Consider the following 23276-nt stretch of genomic DNA (forward strand, 5'->3'; position numbering starts at 1 on the left):
ATGAGTTGTTCTAGAAGGTCCACAACAGAGCGCACATAGCAAATCCTCCCTGTGTCTCAGCCAAAGCTACACTTTTGTTTAACCTTCAATTGCTAATAGTTATTGACAAATATCTTCTATGATTGTGTATAAATTCCTTTTAAAGCCATCTAAGATAGTACCCAACAGTATGCTATGCAGGTCTCATAAATTATTTAAAAATTTAACTTTCTCCTGTGGAACAGACAGAAATATTTCCCTAATTGATTTCTTGAGAAGGAAAAATCTTGATTAGATTGTAATTTGAAATTTAACAGACAGGATTATTAATTAGCTACATTTCTGTTTTAATGCTCTTGGGTTAATTTAGAAGAGTAAATCAGTGAAATGCCTCTACTCTTCAGAATACTATATTTCAAAACTTGGTAATTCATAACCTGCCTATTAAACAATTGGAGTTGGATGAACAGCAAACAAACAGCAGAACCAGGAATAATGTATATTCATCAATTAGTAAGGGTATGGGATCACTGTAAGAGAAAACAGATTAGAACAATCTCTCTGCATTCCAGTGAAAAACCATACTAAATTTGCAGAGGAAATAAGATCAAGTAATTTTAAGATATAGGAGACGTTGCAGCAGCCCAAGGTATCTGATTTTCTTAAAAATCAAATTATCAAGGGCTTTTCCACATAGGATATTTTCATTGGTTCTGGCCTCGTACTGCTTTGGTTTATCCCCTGATTTCCGTATGGATTTCAGCATGCTTAGTTGTCACCTTATTTTTGCTTCCCCCCCTCCCCCATTTTTCCAGCTGTTTTAAGAACACTTTCACCTGATCTTTTTCTGGAAGCCTGAGTTCCACAGGGCCTGCAAGACAGAGCTCTTCCATCAGGCCTGTGGCTGAGGCCAGTAAAGGCATCCACATATAATTGGCCTCCCTCCTGTATTGTACCCTGACCCTGGGTTCTGAACTTTACTCCCAAGAATGGAATTTTTTAGAATTGTTAAACTGTGATTTTAATTGTATTGTTGGAAATATGTTGTTCAGCACCCTGAGCCGACTCAAAATCCAAATAAATAAATAATTTTTGTCCCACTCATCTCCAGCCCACGTATCAATCACTGGACTATCGTCATTGTTAAACTTATGCCCCTCCACCAAGATAATGATCTGCCTTGAGTCTGCTAAGATAGGGCGGAAAAAAGCTCCAATATAAATAATAAATTACATTGATTTTTTAAAGGCCCTAAAATAGCAATATAACATTGTAGTGATAATTTAAGCCAGTTCTCTGGATTTCCAGCTTTAATTTTTTTAAAATGTTCCTGTCTATCTCCTTCCCTCATGGGCCAGAGCCAGAGACTTTTAAAAAAATCAAAGATGAGAATCTAGAGAAGCTTCTTAAACTTAAGCTAGAATGATTTACAGTCACCCCCCTTGGGAAAATCCTCATTATTTAAGCCGCAAGCGGAAGGAAATAAACAGACTCCACAACTTTCAAAATGTACAGGTAGGGCAGATATGTGAAAGAAAACTGCCCAAACTGATTTCCAGGAAAATCAGGAATAACTCCAGCATGTGGGGAAAGTTCAGATCATTTGCAGAGCTCCCATTAGAAGCTGATGAAATTCCCGTCCGTTTTTATTGCAGTATGTGCTGATTAGAAGCTTTATTCAATATAAATAAACCTAGATGAATATATTTTGGCTTCCAAATGGCTTTGAACGTATCTTAAATCAAACCGAAGTTCGTTAGTGGTTGGCAGCTACAATTTAAGATACTGGAAGCAGGGGCACAATGTAAGAATGTAGATAGTAAAACGCTTTGCAAATGAATACTTCAGAAGGCCACTGGCTTAAATATACAAACGTATCTTGGAAGTGTCAGTCAACATAGGCATAAGGGGAAAATTATTTTAAAAAACCTGTAGATAGAGGATTTTACACTTTATTCCTGTCAGAGTCACAAAAATATCACCAGGAGCTTCTGAGAGATGTGGGTTATGAAACAAAAGAAATGGCACTATTCTTCGTACTTGGTGGCAATGCCCAGAAACATACAGATAATAAAATTTTAGACTATACACTAGTTTGTGAGCCAAAGACAGCTCTTATAAGTATTTTGCCAGAGGATATATTGCATAAACAAAATATGTGCTTAAAAATATTTCAGTAATGACAGGACAACGCAAGTTTGGAAGCAGCAAAGCCTGTTGGGCAGTGATGAATGGTCTCGTAAAATATGGCATATTATTTAAATATAATAATTGTGAGTAGCAAACATTACAGATTGCAGGAATGTGGTAATTTTATTCTTACCTTGAACTGAATTTGATATAGGATGTATGGGATATTCTTCTTATTCTTTTTATTTGCATATTGAAAAGAGCTATAATAAAATATTTTTAAAAATTAAGTTGATGGCAAGTATTTCCATGAGCTGCATTGTGCTCACTCATGCACAAACACACAAGGATGGTAATTCCAGGATGAACTGTATAATTTTCCTTTGAATAACATGAGATGGCCCGTTTATGCACTGGGAACTTCACTGCCCCAGTTCCCGTGCAGGAGAACAAATTGGGGGCAGATGATGTGCACCAGGCCAGATGCTTCCCCATGTGGGTGCAGGAAGAGGTGGGACAACCTGTCACGACTAAAACTCTAGCCTGCAGCCCGGCATGAAACCTCCAGTGCGTAAATGGTCATGGTGGCTAAGGAATCTACAACTGACTTTTTAACACCACCAATCTGGATGATATTTTCTTTCTTTAAAAGGAAAAGTCAATTTTGGAAGAAATAGACATAATTGTGAACAGTCTGTTGGATATACTGCTAAGAACCATTTTGGAGATCACAAGCCGACCTCAGTCAGCAGGGTCTGCAACAAGACTTCAGTTTCAGGATGTTACTGTAAGTGTTACAGGAAAAAAATATATATAGAGATATGTAGTTCATTTTGCCTTCTCCCAAATTATCCTTCTCTTTGTAAAAATAAATATCTGGATGCACAAGTGGTTTCTAACGGGCATGGAGCAATTCTACTTGTGTAATATGTACATGCTTTGTAGTAACATCTTGAGAAGCTATTGATGAATTGTTCTCTATTAATTTATTTATCCTATCGAAAACAACTGAAACCAGGAAGCATTATGACATTTTTACATGGTAGCATATTTCCTAAGTAATTGTATTTCAGGGCCAAACTAGTCATGGTGGTGGTCATGTGTCCTCTACAGGGATTGCCAGCCATACACTAGCTGCCTGACTCCATGTAGAACTACTTTTTTAAGTGTCATGGGCCCCAGTTCTGTAGACTGACATTTTGGGGAGGGGGTGACTTATGGAGAACATGACAAGCAACACACCTAGTTGGACCCAATTAATTAATTAACGGAGAGCAGTATAGAAATATTAATTAATTAATTAATTATATTTCTATACTGCTCTCCGTTCCGGCTCAGGATGGTTTACATATAATGTAGAGAAAGTACAGCATAATTCATGCTATCAAGTAAAACAATAGTGACAGCGGTTTCAACTAATGATAACAGGTTCCATAACTTTTCTTTAACATTTCCATATAGCCAGTGACAGTAGAACTTGCTAATCATGCTTTGATTCCATAGGTAGATTAGTTCAGGATTCAATGCATGGGTAGGGATTTTCCCAGGGCACAGTAGATGCTTTTGTTTCAGTTGACCTCAATCAAATACCTGGTGGAAGAGCTCCATTTTCCAGGCAGGGAAAGTTCCGGCAGGGCCCTCATCTTTTCAGGGAGCTCATTCCACCAGGTGGGATGCAGGATTGAGAAAGCTCTGGCCCTGGTTGAGGTCAGATGTGCTTCTTTGGGGCTAGGGATCACCAGCCAGTTTGAGGTGACCATCACATGGATCACGGTGGCTAAGTATTCTGGGGCGAAGTAGGATGCTAGTAGTTTGGCTTAGCGTAGATGGTAGAAAGCCAGCCATGCTACTCTCATGACCTGTGCCTCCATAGAGAGGGAGGCATTGAGGATCACACCAAGGTTCCTGGCAGAGTGGATCACTGATAGCTGTACTCCATCCTGGTTGGGCAAATGTACTTCCTTGCTTGGGCCCTTCCTGCCCAGCCATAGGATCTACATTTTTGAAGGGTTGAGATTCAGCTGACTCTGCTTGAGCCACCTCATCACTGCTTCCAGATATCTGGCTAAGGCTTCTGGGGGGAAATCTGGGCAGCCATCCATCAGGAGGAAGATCTGGATGCCATCTGCATCCCAGCCCAAACTTCCGCACCAGATGAGCAAGGTGGCACATGACAATGTTAAATAAGATTGGAGAGAGGCCCATTTCCTGAGGGACTCCACATCCAAGCTGGCAGTGGCTTGATAGTCTCTCTCCTATTGCTACCATCTGTCCACAACCCCAGAGGAATGAGAGCAGCCATTTGACGGTTGTCCCCCTTATCGGCGAGGTGGTGAGCTAACAGCTTGTGGTCTCCTGTTGAGAGAGAGGGCTTGATTATTTCCCAGAGGGGGGTCCACTAATATCTCTGTTTGGGCAGGGAACTAGTGGGCATGTGGTTGGCCATGCTGCAGCTAGCATCCGGTACACTTCAGTCAGCGTGAGTCATTTGAAGTTACTCAGTGTTCTCTGCAGAGACAGCTAAGGGGCCTCTAGTGCACTTTTTGTGTCTAAGGTTGGAGGGAGGTCATGGCAAAATGTTGAAATTTTGTCTTAGATAACAAATTTCTTGGCTTTCAGTTTCTTTGAGTGACCACTTTATTCTCTCATTGTAGGAGACAGCACATGCAAATAAGGAATGGAGTATATAGCACAGAGATTTATTACTGTGTTACCAAAAGTTTAGTTTTAAAAAACAGTATTGGGGGCTATCATTAGTATTGAAAAAGCAGGGGGAAGAAAATAATATGTCACCCTTTTCCTTCCTGTGGTTTTCCTGTTCAAAATATTTCTATCCCCAAACTGTTTTCTAGCTGGAGAGGAAAATACATGGAACCATTGCTACTTTCTCCCTGCAGGGAGGCAATATGGCTTGAGGAAGACAATTCTCAATAGACAAATGGCAGAAAAAGAAAAGGTCAAACACATCTTTGCTAAAACTGGCATCTTTCCATAGCTTTTTCAAAAATAAATTAATAAATTGGAATTGTTTCTGTGTCTCCAACATATTATCCAGATATGCCCTAAAATATAAAGAAGTACAAATCTGTCTTGTTCAGTAATGCAAACAAATATATGGAAGCAGGTTCAAGGCCTATTTTTAGTGAGCAGATTGGAAACTGTATAGGTGAAATAATGCTAGGGTATCCTCTGCCCAGTGAGGCATATAAGGGTTTTAAAAGAACAACTGAACTATTTTTTGTTAATTCTGCAAAGTTTTCAGAACACTGTTTAGTCACATCATGCTTTGTCTATCAGAAGAGCTGCTTTTTAAGTTGTTGAGACTTTTAAAGTGTGTCTTCCAAAGACAAATGTGTTTGTAATGACACTTGCTCTAAGATCAAATATTTTATAGATGATCCTAATAAAACATGGGCTCTATGATCACTCAAAGTGGTGGATGCAGCCGTGAAATCAAACGACAAATAACCCTGGGCCAGAATGCAACGTTGGGTATGAACTGAATATGGAAGAGTAAGGATATCAGTGTTAATACAAAATGCCAGCTAGTCAAAGCCATTGTCTTCCCCATAACAAGCTATGGATGCGAAAGCTGGAGCCTAAGGAAAGAAGACACAAGGAAAATAGATGCTTTCGAATTATTGTGTTAGAGACGAATGCTGTGAATACAATGGACAGCCAAAGTTACCAACAAGACAGTTTTAGAGAGGAGCAAACCAACTATGTCATTAGAAGTCAATATATTACGGCTAAAGCTCACTTACTTTGGACACATCATGCGATCAGACTCGTTAGAAAAATCATTAATGCTCAGCATGGTCAGCGGCAAAAGGAAATGTGGTCGCCAAAGAATCTGCTGGCTCGACACGATCAAAGCCGACATAGGGATGGCCATGAACCAACTAAAAGAAGCGGTTATTGACAGAGATGTGTGGTGGAAGCTTTCCTATAGAATCGTCAAGGGTTGGACACAACTGAACGGATGACATCATCATCACATCATCTATAAAACATGACATCTTAATTTTGCATTCCCTCCCACATGGAAGATATTTCTTTAATGCTTTAGTTTTCAGAGAGTGTACTTGCAGGATTTCATAGTTCTTTATGCTACATTTTGGAAAGTTGTGCTACTGCTAAATTTTGCAATCATTTATTCATATTGCACTGCAAAGGCTTATATATGTTGAATTCTACTTAACAATTTATACATACAAGTGTTGCCAGATCAGGTTTGTGGAATAAGTATAATTTCACACCATTTCTTCATGAGGAATCTGCCTGCAATATCATGTGGAGGGGGCTCTAAAACTTTCCAGCAACCAGAGGCTTCCAGGGGCAGATTCCTAACCCTAACGCTAATGCTAACTCCAGGTTTTGCTCAGATTTGTCTCGGGATGAGGGAAATCACAAAAGTGGATTTACCACTTTTATCCTGCATCCCATCAGTGAGCAACCAGAGGCAAGTCCATATGGAGGGGGAAAGGCATGATAGTCTCTGTAGCATTGTCCTGCCCTCTCACCCACCTTCCCCTCTCCATTTCCTGCTCTGAGTATTTTTTTTGTTTTAAATGCTGTGGTCTGCATTGACTGCAAAACTACATTGTCAAAGGTAAAATAAAATCTTTAAAGTGTCCACAGTATTTTGGGGATCAGGCAGGTAAAGCACAGTCCTGTTTGTGTTTTTTTGGAGCTTCAGGATGAAAGGGGAAAGGTGGGGCGGTGTGATCAAACAGCTTTCTCCCAATTGTCCAGGCATGTGTGCCCTTTGTCTTAAACCATTCTGTTTACACACAATGATTTTTTTGGCTCCAGTATTATTGTTATTGTTATTGTTATTGTTATTGTTATTGTTATTAGATTTATAGCCCGCCACTCCCTTGCGGCTCGTGGTGGGTAACAATATCGCAAATCCCCATTAAACCCCATAAAACAATAATAACATTGCCAATATTGCCGGCATGGCAAGAATGGCAGCTCAACTCCCCCCCCCTCCCTCCCACTACTAGCGGGTGGAGAGGAGGTCCTGATGATGTTTTGCTTCGGGTCCAGAACCCGAGTCCCCGGGGGAGGCATAGATCTATTATCAGCCCCGGCCTCAACCATAAACCTGGCGGAAGAGCTCCGTCTTGCAGGCCCTGCGGAACGTTAAAAGATCCCGCAGGGCCCGCAGCTCTCCCGGGAGCTCATTCCACCAGGTCGGGGCCAGGACTGAAAAGGTCCTGGACCTGGTTGAGGCCAGGCGTGCTTCCCTAGGGCCGGGAACGACCAACAGGTTTTCACCCACAGAGCGCAAGGCCCTGCGAGGGCCTTGTGCAGCCTCTGAAAAACCAGGCAGGTAAAACACAGTCCTGTTGTTCTTTTTTGGAGCTGGGGAATGAAAGGGGAAAGGTGTGCATGCCCCTTGTTTTAAAGCCTTATGTTTACACAAAATGGTTTTTGGGGGATCCACTTTCCCATGTGCAGCCTTTCAAGAATCCACCCAGATTTAAATAAAGTAAAAACAAAAATCCTCCAAGGGGGGGGGGTGCTGTATTGTTCTGCCATTTCTCCATAGCAACACGGAAGTGTTGATTTTTATTAAAAATGTATCAGTGTGGCATTACTGCATAGCAACGTGGAAGTGCTTTTGTTAAAAAAATAGTTTTGGGGCTTTGGGGGGGGGCATGTTTCAATCCATGAGAGAACTGCTGTGCTGTGATTTGTGGCTTGCTGTGATTGACAAGTCAAGGAGGGGGGGGGGTTCAGCTTGTTTTCTCTTGCAGCCTCTTTGGGAGGCAAAAAGCCAGGATGGGGCAGAAGGAAAATGTAAGAGCGGTCTCCCTGTGAGGAGGGCTGCAAATGCAAGATTTACCATCCCGCATTTGCAAGCAGGAGGCCATTCGTGTTTTAGCCCTCTGTGCAAAAATGACCTCAATTTGAATCTGTTTCATTTAAATGGGTTTCCTTGGAGAACTTCCATTTGCACATAGTGTTGCTTTCCACATCTTTAAATGAGGTCTTATTTATATGCAGGACTTGACGAATAAACTCTTGGGGTCCTTAGATTGTACTGTGAAAGCCAAATGTGTTGAGAAGTTTCAAGCACCACATCAAATACATAATTTTTAAGTGACTCATAGCACAGCATAAGGCAATTATATACTGTTATGTAGCAAGATCATGCAGTACTGTACTTGCTTATGGCAACATACTGAGCCAAACGCTCAGAGTTATTTGTGAAAAAAGACCCTGCCCAGTTTGAGTGTAGGTGGCAGGTTCACGTGTTGTCGGGAATCCATTCTATGCTTATCAAAAAAGGATAAATTAGTACATTGTACAAAATGTGGGTGGAGTTGCGCTGAAATACAAGGCTAGACTTTCCATCCCAAATTCAGTGTTGCCTCACTTTCAGAACAAACCTACAGATACGGTTGCTTTTGTAATCTTCCATATGATTTTGCTGGAACTTGCCTTATGCTGAACTGTGTCTGTGTGTTCATTTATACAGTGTGATAAACTGATGGGTACAAGGCACTGAGCCTTCATCCCGCACAAGCTCTTCACTCATTCAGTCGATCTCAAATGGGCAAAGTGTCCACTGAATTTTAATTTGGATTGGTGAATTGGCTTTCAAGACCCAACAGTGAATGTATGCATTGGTGTGTATACATGCAGATATAATAGAAAAAGATGCATGATTGGGTAAAATACAGTGGAGGTTGCTGGCTTCTCCTTTTAAAATGCATTGCCTCCTTTTCTTTGGTACTGTCTTCTTCAACCTGCATTTTGTGCCTGGTATACTTGTAGTCTGTTGGGCTTAGAAGGGTAAAATTGTGTTTAGGATTTCATTGTTGGTGTGCAGTAAAAGAGTAACTATATAGGGACACATTTGCGTGACATAGTAATTGTGCCTAGGAAACAAATGTCATTATCAGAAATGACAAAAAAGTTTGTAGCCTCAATGAATGTAATACTAAAGAAACATGAGTTGTCTCTAAAATATTTTTAAAAGGAAAGAATATTTAATAACAATAAATAAACAACATGCGAGAATTCAGTAGGTTAAATTCTTTACAAAGGCCCTTTTCTGTTACATATTTCTGTTGAAATGTTTTTCTTTTCTCACATGAAAATATCAATATATTTTAGGGAGAATTTGTGTCATGTCTGTTGTCTTTATTGCGACAAATGACCGACAGGCATTACCAGCAACTTCTTGACAGATTCAAGATGCGGGACGAGCTGAGGGTGAGTATTTTTCATAAGCAGCAGGTTCATGCTTTTGTCCCTGTGAATATTCTCAAATGCTTTCCACTTTGTTCATGATTTTCCTGTTTCACAAGAGGTCTTTGATTTGTATAGGTGAAGCACAACGCAGAGCAAGTAAAATATGCTTCTTTATTTCAAATGGCTTAGTGTCCCTGAGATGTTCTCTCAGATCTGGTAGATGCATGCAGTTTTGCAGTGCAAGCTTTTTCACGGATGATGGTTGATGTGGTGCCTGCAAATAATGTTTTCCTTTGGTTGTGGAACGTTCTAGTTGAAATCTCTGCTCTGCCATGAAAGATAAGATTGCAATTATTTAAAAACTGTTTATCTTTAAAATTGCAGTCGGGATGATACATAGTAATGCATGGATTTATAGAAATACAAGGCCTGAGGATATGAATACATTTTATTTGTACTTAGATAAATAGGCATTCCTTTTACAGAACGGCTAGGACAATGCAGCACTGATTTTTGTGGCTCATTTCACAACTTATGGAAGAACCAGAGAACCTTTCCAACAGCACAGTTAGAATTCCCTGTTAAAGGCACCAGAAGCAATATTGCATCTTTCCTGTTAATCATAGATGAATCGATGCTGTGAAGCATCATTTGACAGGCTGAGAAATAGCTACACACTCTTCCGAGACAGTAACTCTTTTTTGCGTCGAACCATGTGCAGATTATGGATATTATTCAAACAACTTCCATCCGAACTTTGCTTTAGGATGGTTAGGGCTGATCCTGCGTTGAGCAGGGGGTTGGACTAGATGGCCTGTATGGCCCCTTCCAACTCTATGATTCTATGATTCTATGAACTGTTGCAGACTTTAATCCATCAGTTTGAGAAGACAGATCCTCATGCCCATTGTGATCACATGATTTAATGACCAATCATAATAATATTGGTTTGCTGCTATGGAGAATTTTGTTGTTTTGATATGCACTTGGCATTTTTAGGCATAGAAATGGATGTTCTTGTGGTAGAACTTTCTCCCCCTCTCTCATTATCTAAGAGCTAATGCATGTCACATAAATTTACTCTTTTGTTGTCCCAGGAGTTCATCTCTATATGGAGAACCATTAGAATGCAATTCAGATGGTCCATGGCAGATATGGACCTTTCTGGCATGAATTCCTATAAGTCTGGAATTATGCAGCTCTTCATCTGTGTATCTTTGTTCAACTAAGGCTAATTTATATTAAGTCCAGCTAAACTTTTGGGGCAAAGTGTGAGCTGCTGGGACTCACATGCTTCTCTGCCTCTTCATTTGTGCTTAATTTGTGTGTGGACCTCTTGTACATACCTTGGTGAATGCTCGTCTTAAGATCAAATTGTAACATGTTCCAGGAAGAACAGAATAGATAGTATTATAGCGCTATTATACATCCAGTCAACATGTTGATGTTCTAGACAGTACTCTCAATAGCTAAGACATTTTTAGCAGATATTCTTGGTACGAGAAAACAACTATATCCTACACAAGTGAGCTGCAGATTTTTTTTTACATTTTATTACACAAACTGGTAGTTTGTTAATGACCTAACATAATACCTTATGATGCTATTATTCTAGGAGACCATCACTTTACCAATGTGATTATTCACAATAATTTACAAATTTCATTGATAGTTTTTATTTAATATGAAAGAAAGTAAATATCAAAAATGACCATGTGAAAGAAACAAAATAATGTCTAGAAATATGATGGATTATTAAACCACCCAGTATATCATCCATTTCCCCACCACCACCCACTCAGCATTAACAATGGCTGGATCTTGGATATTGAAATTAGCATTAAACACAAAATCTCTTAAAATTAAAATCACTTTAGTACTTTATAACACTTCTACAATCTCACAAATGGGTTTCCTTAGCATATTTAATATACAAGATTCTATAATGTTGAACATCTATTCTGCAGTGTGGAAACTTTAAAAAGTATTTTTATTCACGCGTTTTGTTTATGTATATAGTAAGTGCCATCAAGTTGCTTCCAACTTATAGCAACTCTATGAAGTAATGATTTTAAGAAATAAATCATATGTCAATGAAAAATATCCATCAAAGCTGGTGGTTTACAAAAATCATGAATGAAAGTTTATATGTATCCCAGGGAGAATTTTGAAGTATAGATACAAATGTAATCTGATTTCTACCTAGCATACAAACATGTTGAATTATTTGACCTTATTTCTTCAATGTTTCCTGAAGAATGAAACATTTGGAAAGAGAAACCTTAGGAACTATTAGAATTTTTAATGGAATTATCTTATGCTGATGCACTTTTCTTACGCATTTTTTCTTTTACTCTTGGAATAATTCCTCCCTCCCTTTTTTTTGTCCTAGGATTTCTTGTTGCAGATATTTACTGTATTTCGAATATTACTACGGCCTGAGATGTTTCCAAAAGATTGGACAGTGATGCGTTTAGTTGCTAACAAGTAAGACTTTTGAAATGTATAAACCAGACTTGATGGAAAATGAATGGTGGGACAATATTCACAATTTAGATGGGTGTTTAATATAACTTTTGGACATAGAATTGCAACCTTGAAACATGAACCACTTAAAATATTTTAAGCATTCAATTTATACAGTTGGATTGGTACAAGATAAGGTTGATTATTATGAAGACAGATATCTGACTTTGCAACACTCACAGTGTTGGTAAACAGCTGTTTGCTGAAAAACCCAAACATTACCATTTCAGTATGTGTTAATGTGACAAAAAACTATTATTTCTGCATAAATGGGGAATATTTGTTCCCAGTGGCTCAGAAATAAGTCTAAGTGGTTATGAGTCCTCTCTCAAAGTGAAAATAATATTGGAAATGGCCCTACCATAGAAACCTAATAATAATAATAATAATAATAATAATAATAATAATAATAATAATAATAATAATAATAATAATAATAATAATAATAATAATAATAATAATAATAATAATAATAATAATTTTTCCCTGCCACTTCTGAACCTGGCTCGTGTCGGGTTATAGAGTCTTATAAAATCCCCATTAAAATCTCCATTAAAAGACACAAAAAAACCAACATGGCGGAAAAACTCACTCCCAACTCCCACTACTAGAGGGATGGAGAAGGAGGTCAAAGCAATGGGCTACTCATATCCGGAGGGGGGCGTTGATCTACCTCGCTGGCCCCAGCCTCAGCTGTAGACCTGGATCCATTTTACAGGCCCTGCGGAAGTCTTAAAGGCTAGCAGTACTGTTGAGGGCATTTGTTTCTTAAAGCTACAGATATTATTTCTATTTGTGGGGGAGAGGAGTCCCCCATCTGTTTTGTTTGTCTCTGATTTTTCTGCAAAACTGAAACTGTTTTCAGTTTGTGGAAAGATTTGTCTTATCTAGTCATGAATCTAGTGCAATGGTTCTCAGCCTGGGAGTTGGGACCCCTTTGGGGGTTGAACGATCCTTTCACAAGGGTCACAGCAGGGCAAGCAACTTGCCTGTTGCCGTTCCTCCTGCTGGCACCCACTCTCAGCCGCTAGCTGCCCCAGCAGTGCCTCCAGCACAACACAGTCTCCCATCAGATGCTCCAGGTGGTGGTACAGTTCGGCTGGACAAGAGGCAGAACTGAATTGAGAAACCCCAGAAAAAAAAACAATTTATATACTATCATGAACAATGACTCTTCATGCCATTGGACAGTTTTGGTTTAATTTCTGTGAAAGAACACTTGCATAATTTTATGATTGGGGCCACCCCAACATGAGGAACTGTATTAAAGGGTTGCGGTATTAGGAAGGTTGAGAACCACTGCTCTAGTGCATAGATTAAGTATCCACAGATTTGGTCATGTTCAGAATCAGGTGTGATGATGATGATGATGATGATGATGTGACAACCCTTTGCACCAATTTACTTCAATAAGATGTTAGATTCTGACATGATTTTTTAAAACTAGCTCTTCTCCACTTTTCATGCTACAATTTTATTGACTTTCTATCTTTTAGATTTTTTCTGGTGGGTTCTACAAATCTAACCTTATTGAATGTCCCAACTTGGTGATTGTATTCACTCACTCTGTGTAATCCACCTTGAGGTCCAATTTGAAATGAATAAATAAATAGTACTTGCTTATTTTTGTTACAAGACCACTTTCCTCATATTTTCCCCTACAATTCTATGATGTCTTTAAATTTGTTGGTTTCTAGCTTATATATGTTCAAATTATCTGGAACAGTTATAACAATTTGAAATGGATTGACCTGACCTGGATACTCACAAGCTTCCATCAGTTTTCAACCAAAGTTTCATTTAAAATTTGTTCTGAATACTTTTAATACTAGCAATTCCAATCCATTTCTGTGAATTGAAATCCATCTCTTTCGTAAGCCTCTTCCAAAATTCTTAACCCTTCCTTCAAGACTTGTATCTTTCATTCATGCATTGAGACCCCTGAACTATGGCTTGCATGGGGAACAGGTAGCATTTCTTTAGCATTTCAGGTAGCATTCACTTTCTTTATGCCAGTATACTCCACAGCTGCTGATTTCTTCTGCATACTTCCAGCCTGTCTATACAATGCATTAGTTCATTGATTCAGTTAAATAATTCATGATGTTATATATTTATTTATTTAATTTTTATACCCTCCCCCTCCTTCTGCCCTCTTTAATCTCACCCATTGGCAAACCATATTGGATAGTATAAGGTACAGGGGGAGCCAGGGACAGGAGGTTGGCCTGTATAATTTCAGGCTGCTATGACTTCAGCCGTAAGCCTGGTGGAAGAGTGCCATTTTGCAAGCCTTGAGGAATTTTGATAGATCCGTCAGGACCTGGATCTCACCTGACAACTCATTCCACCAGGCTGTTTTTTTGAAAATCCTTCTAAACTGTCCTGGCTCTGATTAAGACCAGGTGGACATATTTAGAACCACAGATTACCAACAAATTGGTGTTAGCAATTTGTGCTGTGAGATGCCTCTAGCATATTCAGAAAATCATCCTTACTGTTAACTGCCCTGTTTCCCTTTTTAGCCTTATCATGAGTTACTCTGGTCTATAGCTATCAAGCAGGCTTCTTTGTTGACCTGTTTTGATGTATTAATTGCTGCTTTGTCCAGAACTTGATTATGGTTCCACATGATATTCTTCAGCTGCTCCTGGTATCCTTTCAAGTTTACAACTTCCTTTGAACTCATTCTCTGACAAAGTTATATTTTATTACTCGGAAAATGAAACACTTTCTCTGTTTGGAACTGTGTCATAATTAAAGACTCTGTTCAAGATTTTTGCACCTGTTTTATTGCAAAACTCGTTCTTTTATGTAACTTATTTTAATACAAGAACAAAATTTGAGTCCAGTGGCGCCCTTAAGACCAACAAAGATTTATTCAAGGCATGAGCTTTCATGTGCATGCACACTTCCTCAGACCTCATGAAAGGTCATACCTTGAATAAATCTTTTTGGTCTTAAAGGTACCATTGGACTCAAATTTTGTTCTGCTATTTCAGATCAACACGGCTACCTTAATTTATTTTTATACAAATTGTAATGCAAATTTTATTATTTTCTAAGCTTCTGATGAGAATGCTTCTGGTACTTGTTATTCACGAAAAGTATCACAATACTCCGTCTCATTTTTTTTTTAAGACATCATTGAAATAATTTTATTTTTAATTGTCCCTACAGAAAACCCAGGAAATTCTTAAGAACTATTCCCTTCCTCCTTGGTCCAGTTCAAACAGTATTTTCTTTGTGGCAATTTCATTCTTGTCAAATATCTGCTTCTACTTTTTTGCACTGATTGCCCTCTTAATTAAATTTGGGTTGTGTCCATCCTTCAAGAAGAAGAAGAGTTGATTTTCATACCCCTCTTTTCACTACCTCAAGGAGTTTCAAAGGAGCTTACAACCATCTTCCCTTCCTCTCCCACAACAGACACCCTGTGAGGTATGGAGCTGAGAGGTAGATGGTGCTGGGAGAACTCTGAAAGAACTGCTCTATGAGCACAGCTCTAACAGAACTATGACTAGCCCAGGGTCACTCAGCTGGCTCCATGTGAAGGAGCAGGGAATCAAGCCCAACTCTCCAGGTTAAAAGCCACCACTCTTAACTGCTACACTAAGCTGGCTATTAAGAGTGCGCATTTGCTTGCTGGAATTATATCTGTGTGAGAAATCAGATACTTTTGCTTTTCTGAAACTTGAAGAAACTCAGCTTTCTTAGTAATGTTGGGATGAGATGTTTAGCACTATAGGTGAGAGATAAATCCAGATTCAAGAAAGAGATAGTGTGTTAATTTCAGGAATAAAGACTATTAGGTTTTTTAAAAAAAGAAAGCCTATTTAATCAAATCTTTAAAAAAAGAAAGTATATTTTAGCAAGCCTAAATGCACAGCTCTGTGCAAGGTAGGTGGAGGATACTGAAAATATTGTACTGAAAATATTGATTCTAAGGAAAGTAGTGATGATAAAGTTGGTAAATGTTACAACTGGAATTGGTTCTTCACCCCTGCCCTAGGGTTTCAAGGGATGCCAGTAGCTATAAGATTAAATAGGGAGAGAACAGCAACGTTGTCCTAAAAAAGGTAAAGGTATCCCCTGTGCAAGCACCAGGTCATGTCTGACCCTTGGGGTGACACCCTCTAGTGTTTTCAAGGCAGACTCAATACGGGGTGGCCTTGCCAGTGCCTTCCCCAGTCATTACCATTTACCCCCCAGCAAGCTGGGTACTCATTTTACTGACCTCGGAAGGATGGAAGGCTGAGTCAACCTTGAGCCAGCTGCTGGGATTGAACTCCCAGCCTCATGGGCAGAGCTTTCTGGCTGCATATCTGCTGCCTTACCACTCTAGGTACATACTAATTACTAAATATGAAATAAAACCAAATACAAACTAGAAAGATCTGGATGTGTAAACTCAATGTAGAAACTTGGCTATTATAAGTGAGATCATCCGCCATTTTATCCACAATCTTAACTTTTCTGTCACAGAGAAGATGGAATACATGATAGATATTTTCATATTAGTTGATCACTAGTCATGATGCTGATTCTTTTCAGTCTACTATGTAGACTGTTTTGCATGGCGAACAGTGTAGTTATGATGTTGATGACTAAACTGGCCAACTCCAGTAAGCAGAAAATTAACTGACTGCTGAAAATTAGCACTGTTCAATGTTAGTTAAATCTTCCACAAGCTAGGAAGGCTTGTATTGTACAGGACAATGCTTCTCCCCTTCAGCATACACTACTGGAAAATCTGTCAATCAGCCTTGTTCAGGATCAATGAAACATAAATAATTATGGTTGTGCTTATTTTCATATTGGCTTTTTTAACTATTTAGAATTTCAGTACTTACTTAGGATACAATCCTGTGTACGTGCCTTTAAGGCCAATTCACTTCCGTGTGTTTGTTGTTCATGCTATTCCTATGGTATTAAGATTCATGAACATTTTATGAAGTATTCGTTTCAGTTTATATGCGACAAATTACAGCTGAGTGTCAGCCAAGACTACTCATTCATAATATTGATGAAGTGGAGTTTGTTGCCAGGACTTTTTGTCCTACGCTCAAACACCTCTTGGTTTATCAGTAGTTTACCAGTTTAACCTAGGGTGTGTTCAGAAATTGACTGCTAGCAAGACAAACCATTGTGTGCTTGTTATGGATTATTGGGAGTGATGTTTGAGCTGGTCTGGCAAGTCAAACTTACCAGATGTTGTATTAAATCCCTAAAGTGCAATGAATTTCAACTGTCTTACCTTTGGGTGAAAGCATGTATAATCCAAAAACTAAAGCAGGAAATTAATTAAGTGATTTAACTCTTGTAGAAAAAAACTTCAAAGAGATTTGTAATCAGAGACACTGATGGTAAATTTCATTACAGGCAATGAACTTCATTGCTGGCAATATTTTTTCATTTGAGTAGTGACTGTAGGTAGGTGACCATATAGTGGATAACCACAGCTGGCTCTTTTGTTATTTTTACTCATTTTATTTTTACTATTGCTTTTAAAATTATAATAAAATCATAGAATCACAGAATCATAGAGTTGGAAGGAGCCATACAGGCCAACCCCCTGCTCAACGCAGGATCAGCCCTAAGCATCCTAAAGCATCCAAGAAAAGTGTGCATCCAACCTTTGCTTGAAGACTGCCAGTGAGGGGGAGCTCACCACCTCCTTAGGCAGCCTATTCCACTGCTGAACTACTCTGACTGTGAAATTTTTTTTCCTGATATCTAGCCTATATCTAGCCTAGTCCTTTCCTCTGCAGCCAACGGAAACAGCATCCTGCCCTCCTCCAAGTGACAACCTTTCAGATACTTAAAGAGGGCTATCATGTCCCCTCTCAACCTCCTTTTCTCCAGGCTGAACATTCCCAAGTCCCTCAACCTATCTTCATAGGGCTTGGTCCCTTGGCCCCAGATCATCCTCGTCGCTCTCCTCTGTACCCTTTCAATTTTATCTACGTCCTTCTTGAATACATTTGAATACATTTATTATTTTACCTACTCTTTTTACTGCTCCTTTTATTAATTATGTTAGTGCAGTTTTTATGCTGAATTTATGCAGCTGTTTCTAGTTTTAGTCACTTATTTGTTGCTTTTAATGAACATTATAAACAGTCTTGCAATGTTGCAGAGTATAAATAATTTAAAGGAATACATGTGACAGCCCTTTCTAGGATTGCTACAAGTGAACAAAGTGTATTGTTTTTATGGTGACTAAACAACTAGCATTGCCTTAGCAGTTTTTCTAATATAAAATTTCTGAAAATCAAATGAAGGTTTTGTTTGTTCTTAGTCTTAAGCTTGTGACACAGCACATGCATGATGTTTCTGGGGAAGGTAATTGAAAGGGGTACTGTGGACCAACTGCTAGCATTCCTGGATGAAGAACCAGTTTGGGATCCATTCCAGTCAAGGAAGACCAATTGCTCAATGGCCCCCACAAAGGACTAGGGCTGGGCACTTTGGCATTCACATTTGGCTTTTGCATTCAGGAATACAGCAGGTGTTGGAAGGGGGTGTGTGGAAGAACTCTGTGGATGGCCTCCCCCTCCCCCCAGGACCTGGAAAGGCTGCAGGCAGCTGTTATAGAACTCACCGGCAGGGGCAGCTCTCACATGGCAGGGATCTGCAGCCTCCAAGCCTCATAGAGAAGTAGAAGGAGGAGGGAATGGTCAGAGGTGGGGGATGGAAGACGATTGGCTAGCTGCTGGACAGACAGACAAGCCAGTTGGAGGAGTAGGCATTCAGGAGTGGGACAGCTGCCTTGAGTGGATGTTAAGCATTTAAGCCATGAGACACAAGCCTCTTCCAAGGCCTTACCAGAAGTATTAAGTGGAACAGGTATAGTTTATGAAATCTGCTGTTAATCGCCCTAAGATATTGAGTCCAAGATGGATGGTATACAAATTAAAGTATGTATGCATGTATGTGTGTAGGAATGTAATATAATGTATTTGAGTCAAGGAGGTTGTCTATTCATACAGACATGTGTATGTTTATAGTTCAGGCTGTTAGACTCCCAACTCCATTGGTCTTTGTGCTAAGACAGAGCAAAGTACACAGGTGATTAATCCCAGGCACATAAATCTATGTCTCAGCAATAAGGAAAAGATATTTCGTTGTGTCAAAACAAAAAGTTATGAGGGCTGTCTTGCTTTTGTAAAATATTTGACAGCAATGTTTTGACAAAGCAAACAGAACATGAAAGCAGTATGTTTAATGGCTTAATTTCATTATTTTTACAGGTGTTATGTGTTGAAGACATGTATTATTGTAATGGTTTATACTTGACTCCCACAGGGGTAAATGAAAAATATACAACAGAATAGTTGGTTGCTCAAGATACTAAAATGCTCTTTTATGTAATTATATGTGTCATTCTGCAACTGGATTTATTGCTTTCACTAAAAATTTTGGATAAGGTTTCATCTTACCTACTTTAACTCTCTTTAATTAAGCCAGTATGAATGCTTATCTATGCAATCTTTCTTTCCTTTTACCAGTGTTATTATTACAACGGTGTTATACCTTTCAGATGCCCTTCGTAAAAACTTCTTAAATGAAAGCTTTGATTACAAGGTAAACTAGTAATCCATTTGCATTATAGGGTTCTTCTGATTGATTGTCTGTAAGTGCCATCTCATTGTAATGCTGTTAGAAATGGGTTCCCTCCCCCCATTATTTCTGAGCTATGAATAAGAGCTGCATTGGGTATCTCATGGTTGAATGTTACTCAAGTGTGGTAACCATGCTTCGCATGCCCAAAGTACACAGGGTTAAGCTCTGTATCTCTGATTAGCAGAACTTGTATATCAAGTGATGAGGGGGAATGTTGTTGTTTATCCAACCACTTATAAAGTGTGACTTTCCCATCTCTCTCCTACTGTAGCTGCTGATTGAGCCTCCCTCCATAATCTTCTTGGGAGTTAGCAAATCCTCAAGAACAACATAAGGGTCCAACATGGGGGGGGGGTTGTACTTGCAGGGAGAGGTGAATTGGCAGAAATCATCTTTGGAACTACATGCCATTGACCCTTGTAATCCACAAGGATTATGATTGATCTTTGTACCAGTGCACATACTAAGACTGCACATCCACATCCATTCAATAGGCCAGGATTTTAGCAAATCTTTGCTTTGTAAATTGGTAATGATATACATCCTAAGACATGTTTATTAAAGTGCTAACACTGTTTATGTGTAAAGTATAGCCATGTCTCAGATTTGGGGGAAAAATTACTGTTGATGAATCATAGCTCTGACAAAGAAGTGAATAACCAAACATTATGTTTGTTTTTAGATTTGGGATTCCTACTTTTATCTTGCTGTCATTTTTATAAACCAGTTATGTCTTCAGTTAGAAATGTTCACACCTTCCAAGAAGAAAAAAGTATTGGAAAAGTAAGTACCATGACTGGCTCCCATAAAGGTAGACATTATGTAACTTTCATTGTCTGAAACATCTAATCTTTAGTATATGGTTTTCCTTCTATCTTTAGTTGTGGTAATTGTTTTTAATTGTTTACTGCAGGGAAACTGTCATAAAGACCAGTTATTGGTTGCCAGCTTGGTGTAGTGGTTAAGAGCAGTGGCCTCTAATCCAGAGAACCAGGTTTGATTTCCCACTCCTCCTCCACATGCAGCCAGCTGGGTGACCTTCGGCCAGTCGCAAAGCAACTCCTGGCATGCCTGATAATAGCTGGAGTTGCACTGATGGGGGGTCTCCATATATAGCTGAATAAGAGTACATCCTCTTTGTTGATTTTTATAGAACTATCAGTGATTTCACACAATAGAGCCATTCCATCCTGATATATTATTCTGGAAATAGTTCAAGAGATGGCACTTCACTGGTTTTGGTCTCAGCTTCTCTTTAGTGGTTGAGCCTCTAATCTGGAGAACTAGGTTTGATTCTCTGCTTTTCCACATGCAGCCCGCTGGGTGACCTTGGGCTGGTCACAGTTCTTTCCGAGCTCTCTCAGCCTCCCCTAGCTTACAGGGCATCTGTTGTGGGGAGAGGAAGGGTAGGCAATTATAAATCACTTTGAGAATCCTTTGGGTAATAAAAAACGGGGTTCAAAACCCACTTTTCTTCTTGGTATTACAACTGATCTTCAGACTGCAGATATCAGTTTCGCTGAAGAAAATGGTTGCTCTGAAGGGTGGACTCCACGACATTATGCTGGGATCCCACCCCTCCTCAAACCCTGCCATCCCCAAATCTCCAAGACATTCCCAACCTAGAGCTGGCACCCCTCGACTGTTTGTGAAGGGAAGCAGCCAGTTGTTTGCCATTGATTTCAGGACTGAAATCCGTTTGCTTTATTTACCTGAAAATTTCACAAAACTGTATCCAGAATTTTTATACAGGCAGAAGCGAACACCCCGTATGACAGAACTTTCTGAGCTTGATTGCCGAACTTACTGATAATGTTTCTCTAGTTCTGCATTTAAAATATTTAACAAATAAAAATATTCCAAGTGTGTCCTTAAAGTACATGGGACTGAATGTTTTGCAGGGGTAGTCAAACTGTGGCCCTCCAGATGTCCATGGACTACAATTCCCATGAGCCCCTGCCAGCGTTTGCTGGCAACGGCTCATGGGAATTTTAATCCATGGACATCTGGAAGGCTGCAGTTTGACTACCCTGGTTTAGAGTGCTATTTTTACTGGACTAGATCCAACCAGGCTTTCCACTGATGGAAAAATGAGGATGGGTTCTACTTTGGCCCCCAAAAGATTATGTCTGGGATCATGTGACCTGCAGGGACAAAAGCTGTGAGGAATGGGGTTCTAGTAGAAAGCAGAACATGTGAAATAGAGTGAAATGGCTGTGTCCAACCCATTGCTTTTTTCTTGGTCCAGATGCTTGTCCCGAAGTATCTCTCTGCTCTGCCATTGTAGGTTGAAACTTTCTGTATTAGATCACTTTTCTCTCCCTTTTCAATTATCAAATTGTTTCAATATTCCCTTGAAAATATTCCCTTGGCATGGTTTTCCTTTTACATAAAGGTAAAGGTATCCCCTGTGCAAGCACCGAGTCATGTCTGACCCTTGGGGTGACGCCCTCTAGCGTTTTCTTGGCAGACTTAATACGGAGTGGTTTGCCAGTGCCTTCCCCAGTCATTACCGTTTACCCCCCAGCAAGCTGGGTACTCATTTTACCGACCACAGAAGGATGGAGTCAACCTTGAGCTGGCTGCTGGGGTCGAACTCCCAGCCTCATGGGCAGAGCTTCAAACAGCATGTTGGCTGCCTTAACATTCTGCGCCACAAGAGGCTCTTTTCCTTTTACATACAGGCAGTCAAATTATAAGGACTGTTATGTCACTGCATAGATGTTGCTTCCAAAATACGCAAAATATGTAGTTTATGAAAATCAAATTATTTTCTAAAACAATGTTCTAAAAATATATCACAGGTATGGCGATATGCGGGTCACAATGGGATGTGAAATATTCAGCATGTGGCAAAATTTAGGTAAGGTTACAGTCCTTTAACTATCCTTGTCCAGGCCATTTTAAAAGAATGACAAGACTCCATAGCAAATTGGTAGTTGTTTCAGTTTTCCAGATATCTTTTTTCCTATGAGGAAGATATGCTACAAGTCTTTTGTGCCAGTTTCTCAAGAGTTTGGTACAGAAATGCCAGGGTTGTATCTTGAACAGTTGTCTGCTCTTTTAGGGGCATTTACTCCAAGCTGATCTGACAAGCTTGGTGGGATAGGGGATGGGGAAGAATGAAGCAGAATCATAGCCAGCAAGGTTAGAGTTAAAGAACTAGAATCAAAGGCATAGAAAAGGGGACAAAATACCAAAGCAAGTAGGAAGGAAACCCAAGCAAGAGGCAGAGAAGAGAAGGCAACTAGGGGAATATGTCCCTTCTCCCACAAGTCTTTGCAAGTCCTCACTTGTCTATTTATAAAATGAAGCTGGCTGGCTGTAGATCTTGAGTGTGTCATATCATGTCTATTGCATGGTATGTCACTTTCAAAGATGGTTTTGTATTTCCATTGCAAGTGAACACAAAGTCCACTTCCATTCCTTTTGGTTTTGTATTTCCATTGCAGGTGAACACAAAGTCCACTTCATCCCAGCACTGATTGGACCTTTCTTAGAAGTGACACTGATACCTCAGTCTGACCTACGGAATGTAATGATTCCTATTTTCCATGACATGATGGACTGGGAACAAAGGCGCAGTGGCAACTTTAAACAGGTATTTGTCAACTGCTTAGAAGGAAGGAGAAAATCATACTGCTGAAAGCCTTTCTGACATGGCTGTGTTGCTAAAAATAACTATATGTCATTTAACATAGTATTTTGTCTTCAACAGATACAGGGTATGAATGTTTTGGAAAATTTGGGAGTCTACTTTTCTTACTGGTAGCATGAGATTTTAGCAGCAATTTTAGCATGGATAT

At 39.5% G+C, this 23276-nt stretch overlaps 1 protein-coding gene across 5 annotated transcripts in view; it reads left to right on the forward strand.

Moving 5' to 3' along the window:
* Positions 1-23276, forward strand: part of DOCK4 (dedicator of cytokinesis 4) — a 320430-nt gene that overhangs the window by 202637 nt on the left and 94517 nt on the right. For all 5 annotated transcript variants that reach the window (XM_077338508.1, XM_077338509.1, XM_077338510.1 and 2 more), the window contains exons 25-31: positions 2762-2896; positions 9241-9339; positions 11711-11805; positions 19356-19431; positions 20153-20253; positions 22275-22333; positions 22923-23071. In XM_077338508.1, coding sequence (XP_077194623.1) covers positions 2762-2896; positions 9241-9339; positions 11711-11805; positions 19356-19431; positions 20153-20253; positions 22275-22333; positions 22923-23071 — 714 coding nt within the window. The remainder of the gene's footprint in view (positions 1-2761; positions 2897-9240; positions 9340-11710; positions 11806-19355; positions 19432-20152; positions 20254-22274; positions 22334-22922; positions 23072-23276) is intronic.

This window comes from Paroedura picta, chromosome 5 (genome assembly GCF_049243985.1).
Source record: "Paroedura picta isolate Pp20150507F chromosome 5, Ppicta_v3.0, whole genome shotgun sequence".
Lineage (NCBI taxonomy): Eukaryota > Metazoa > Chordata > Lepidosauria > Squamata > Gekkonidae > Paroedura > Paroedura picta.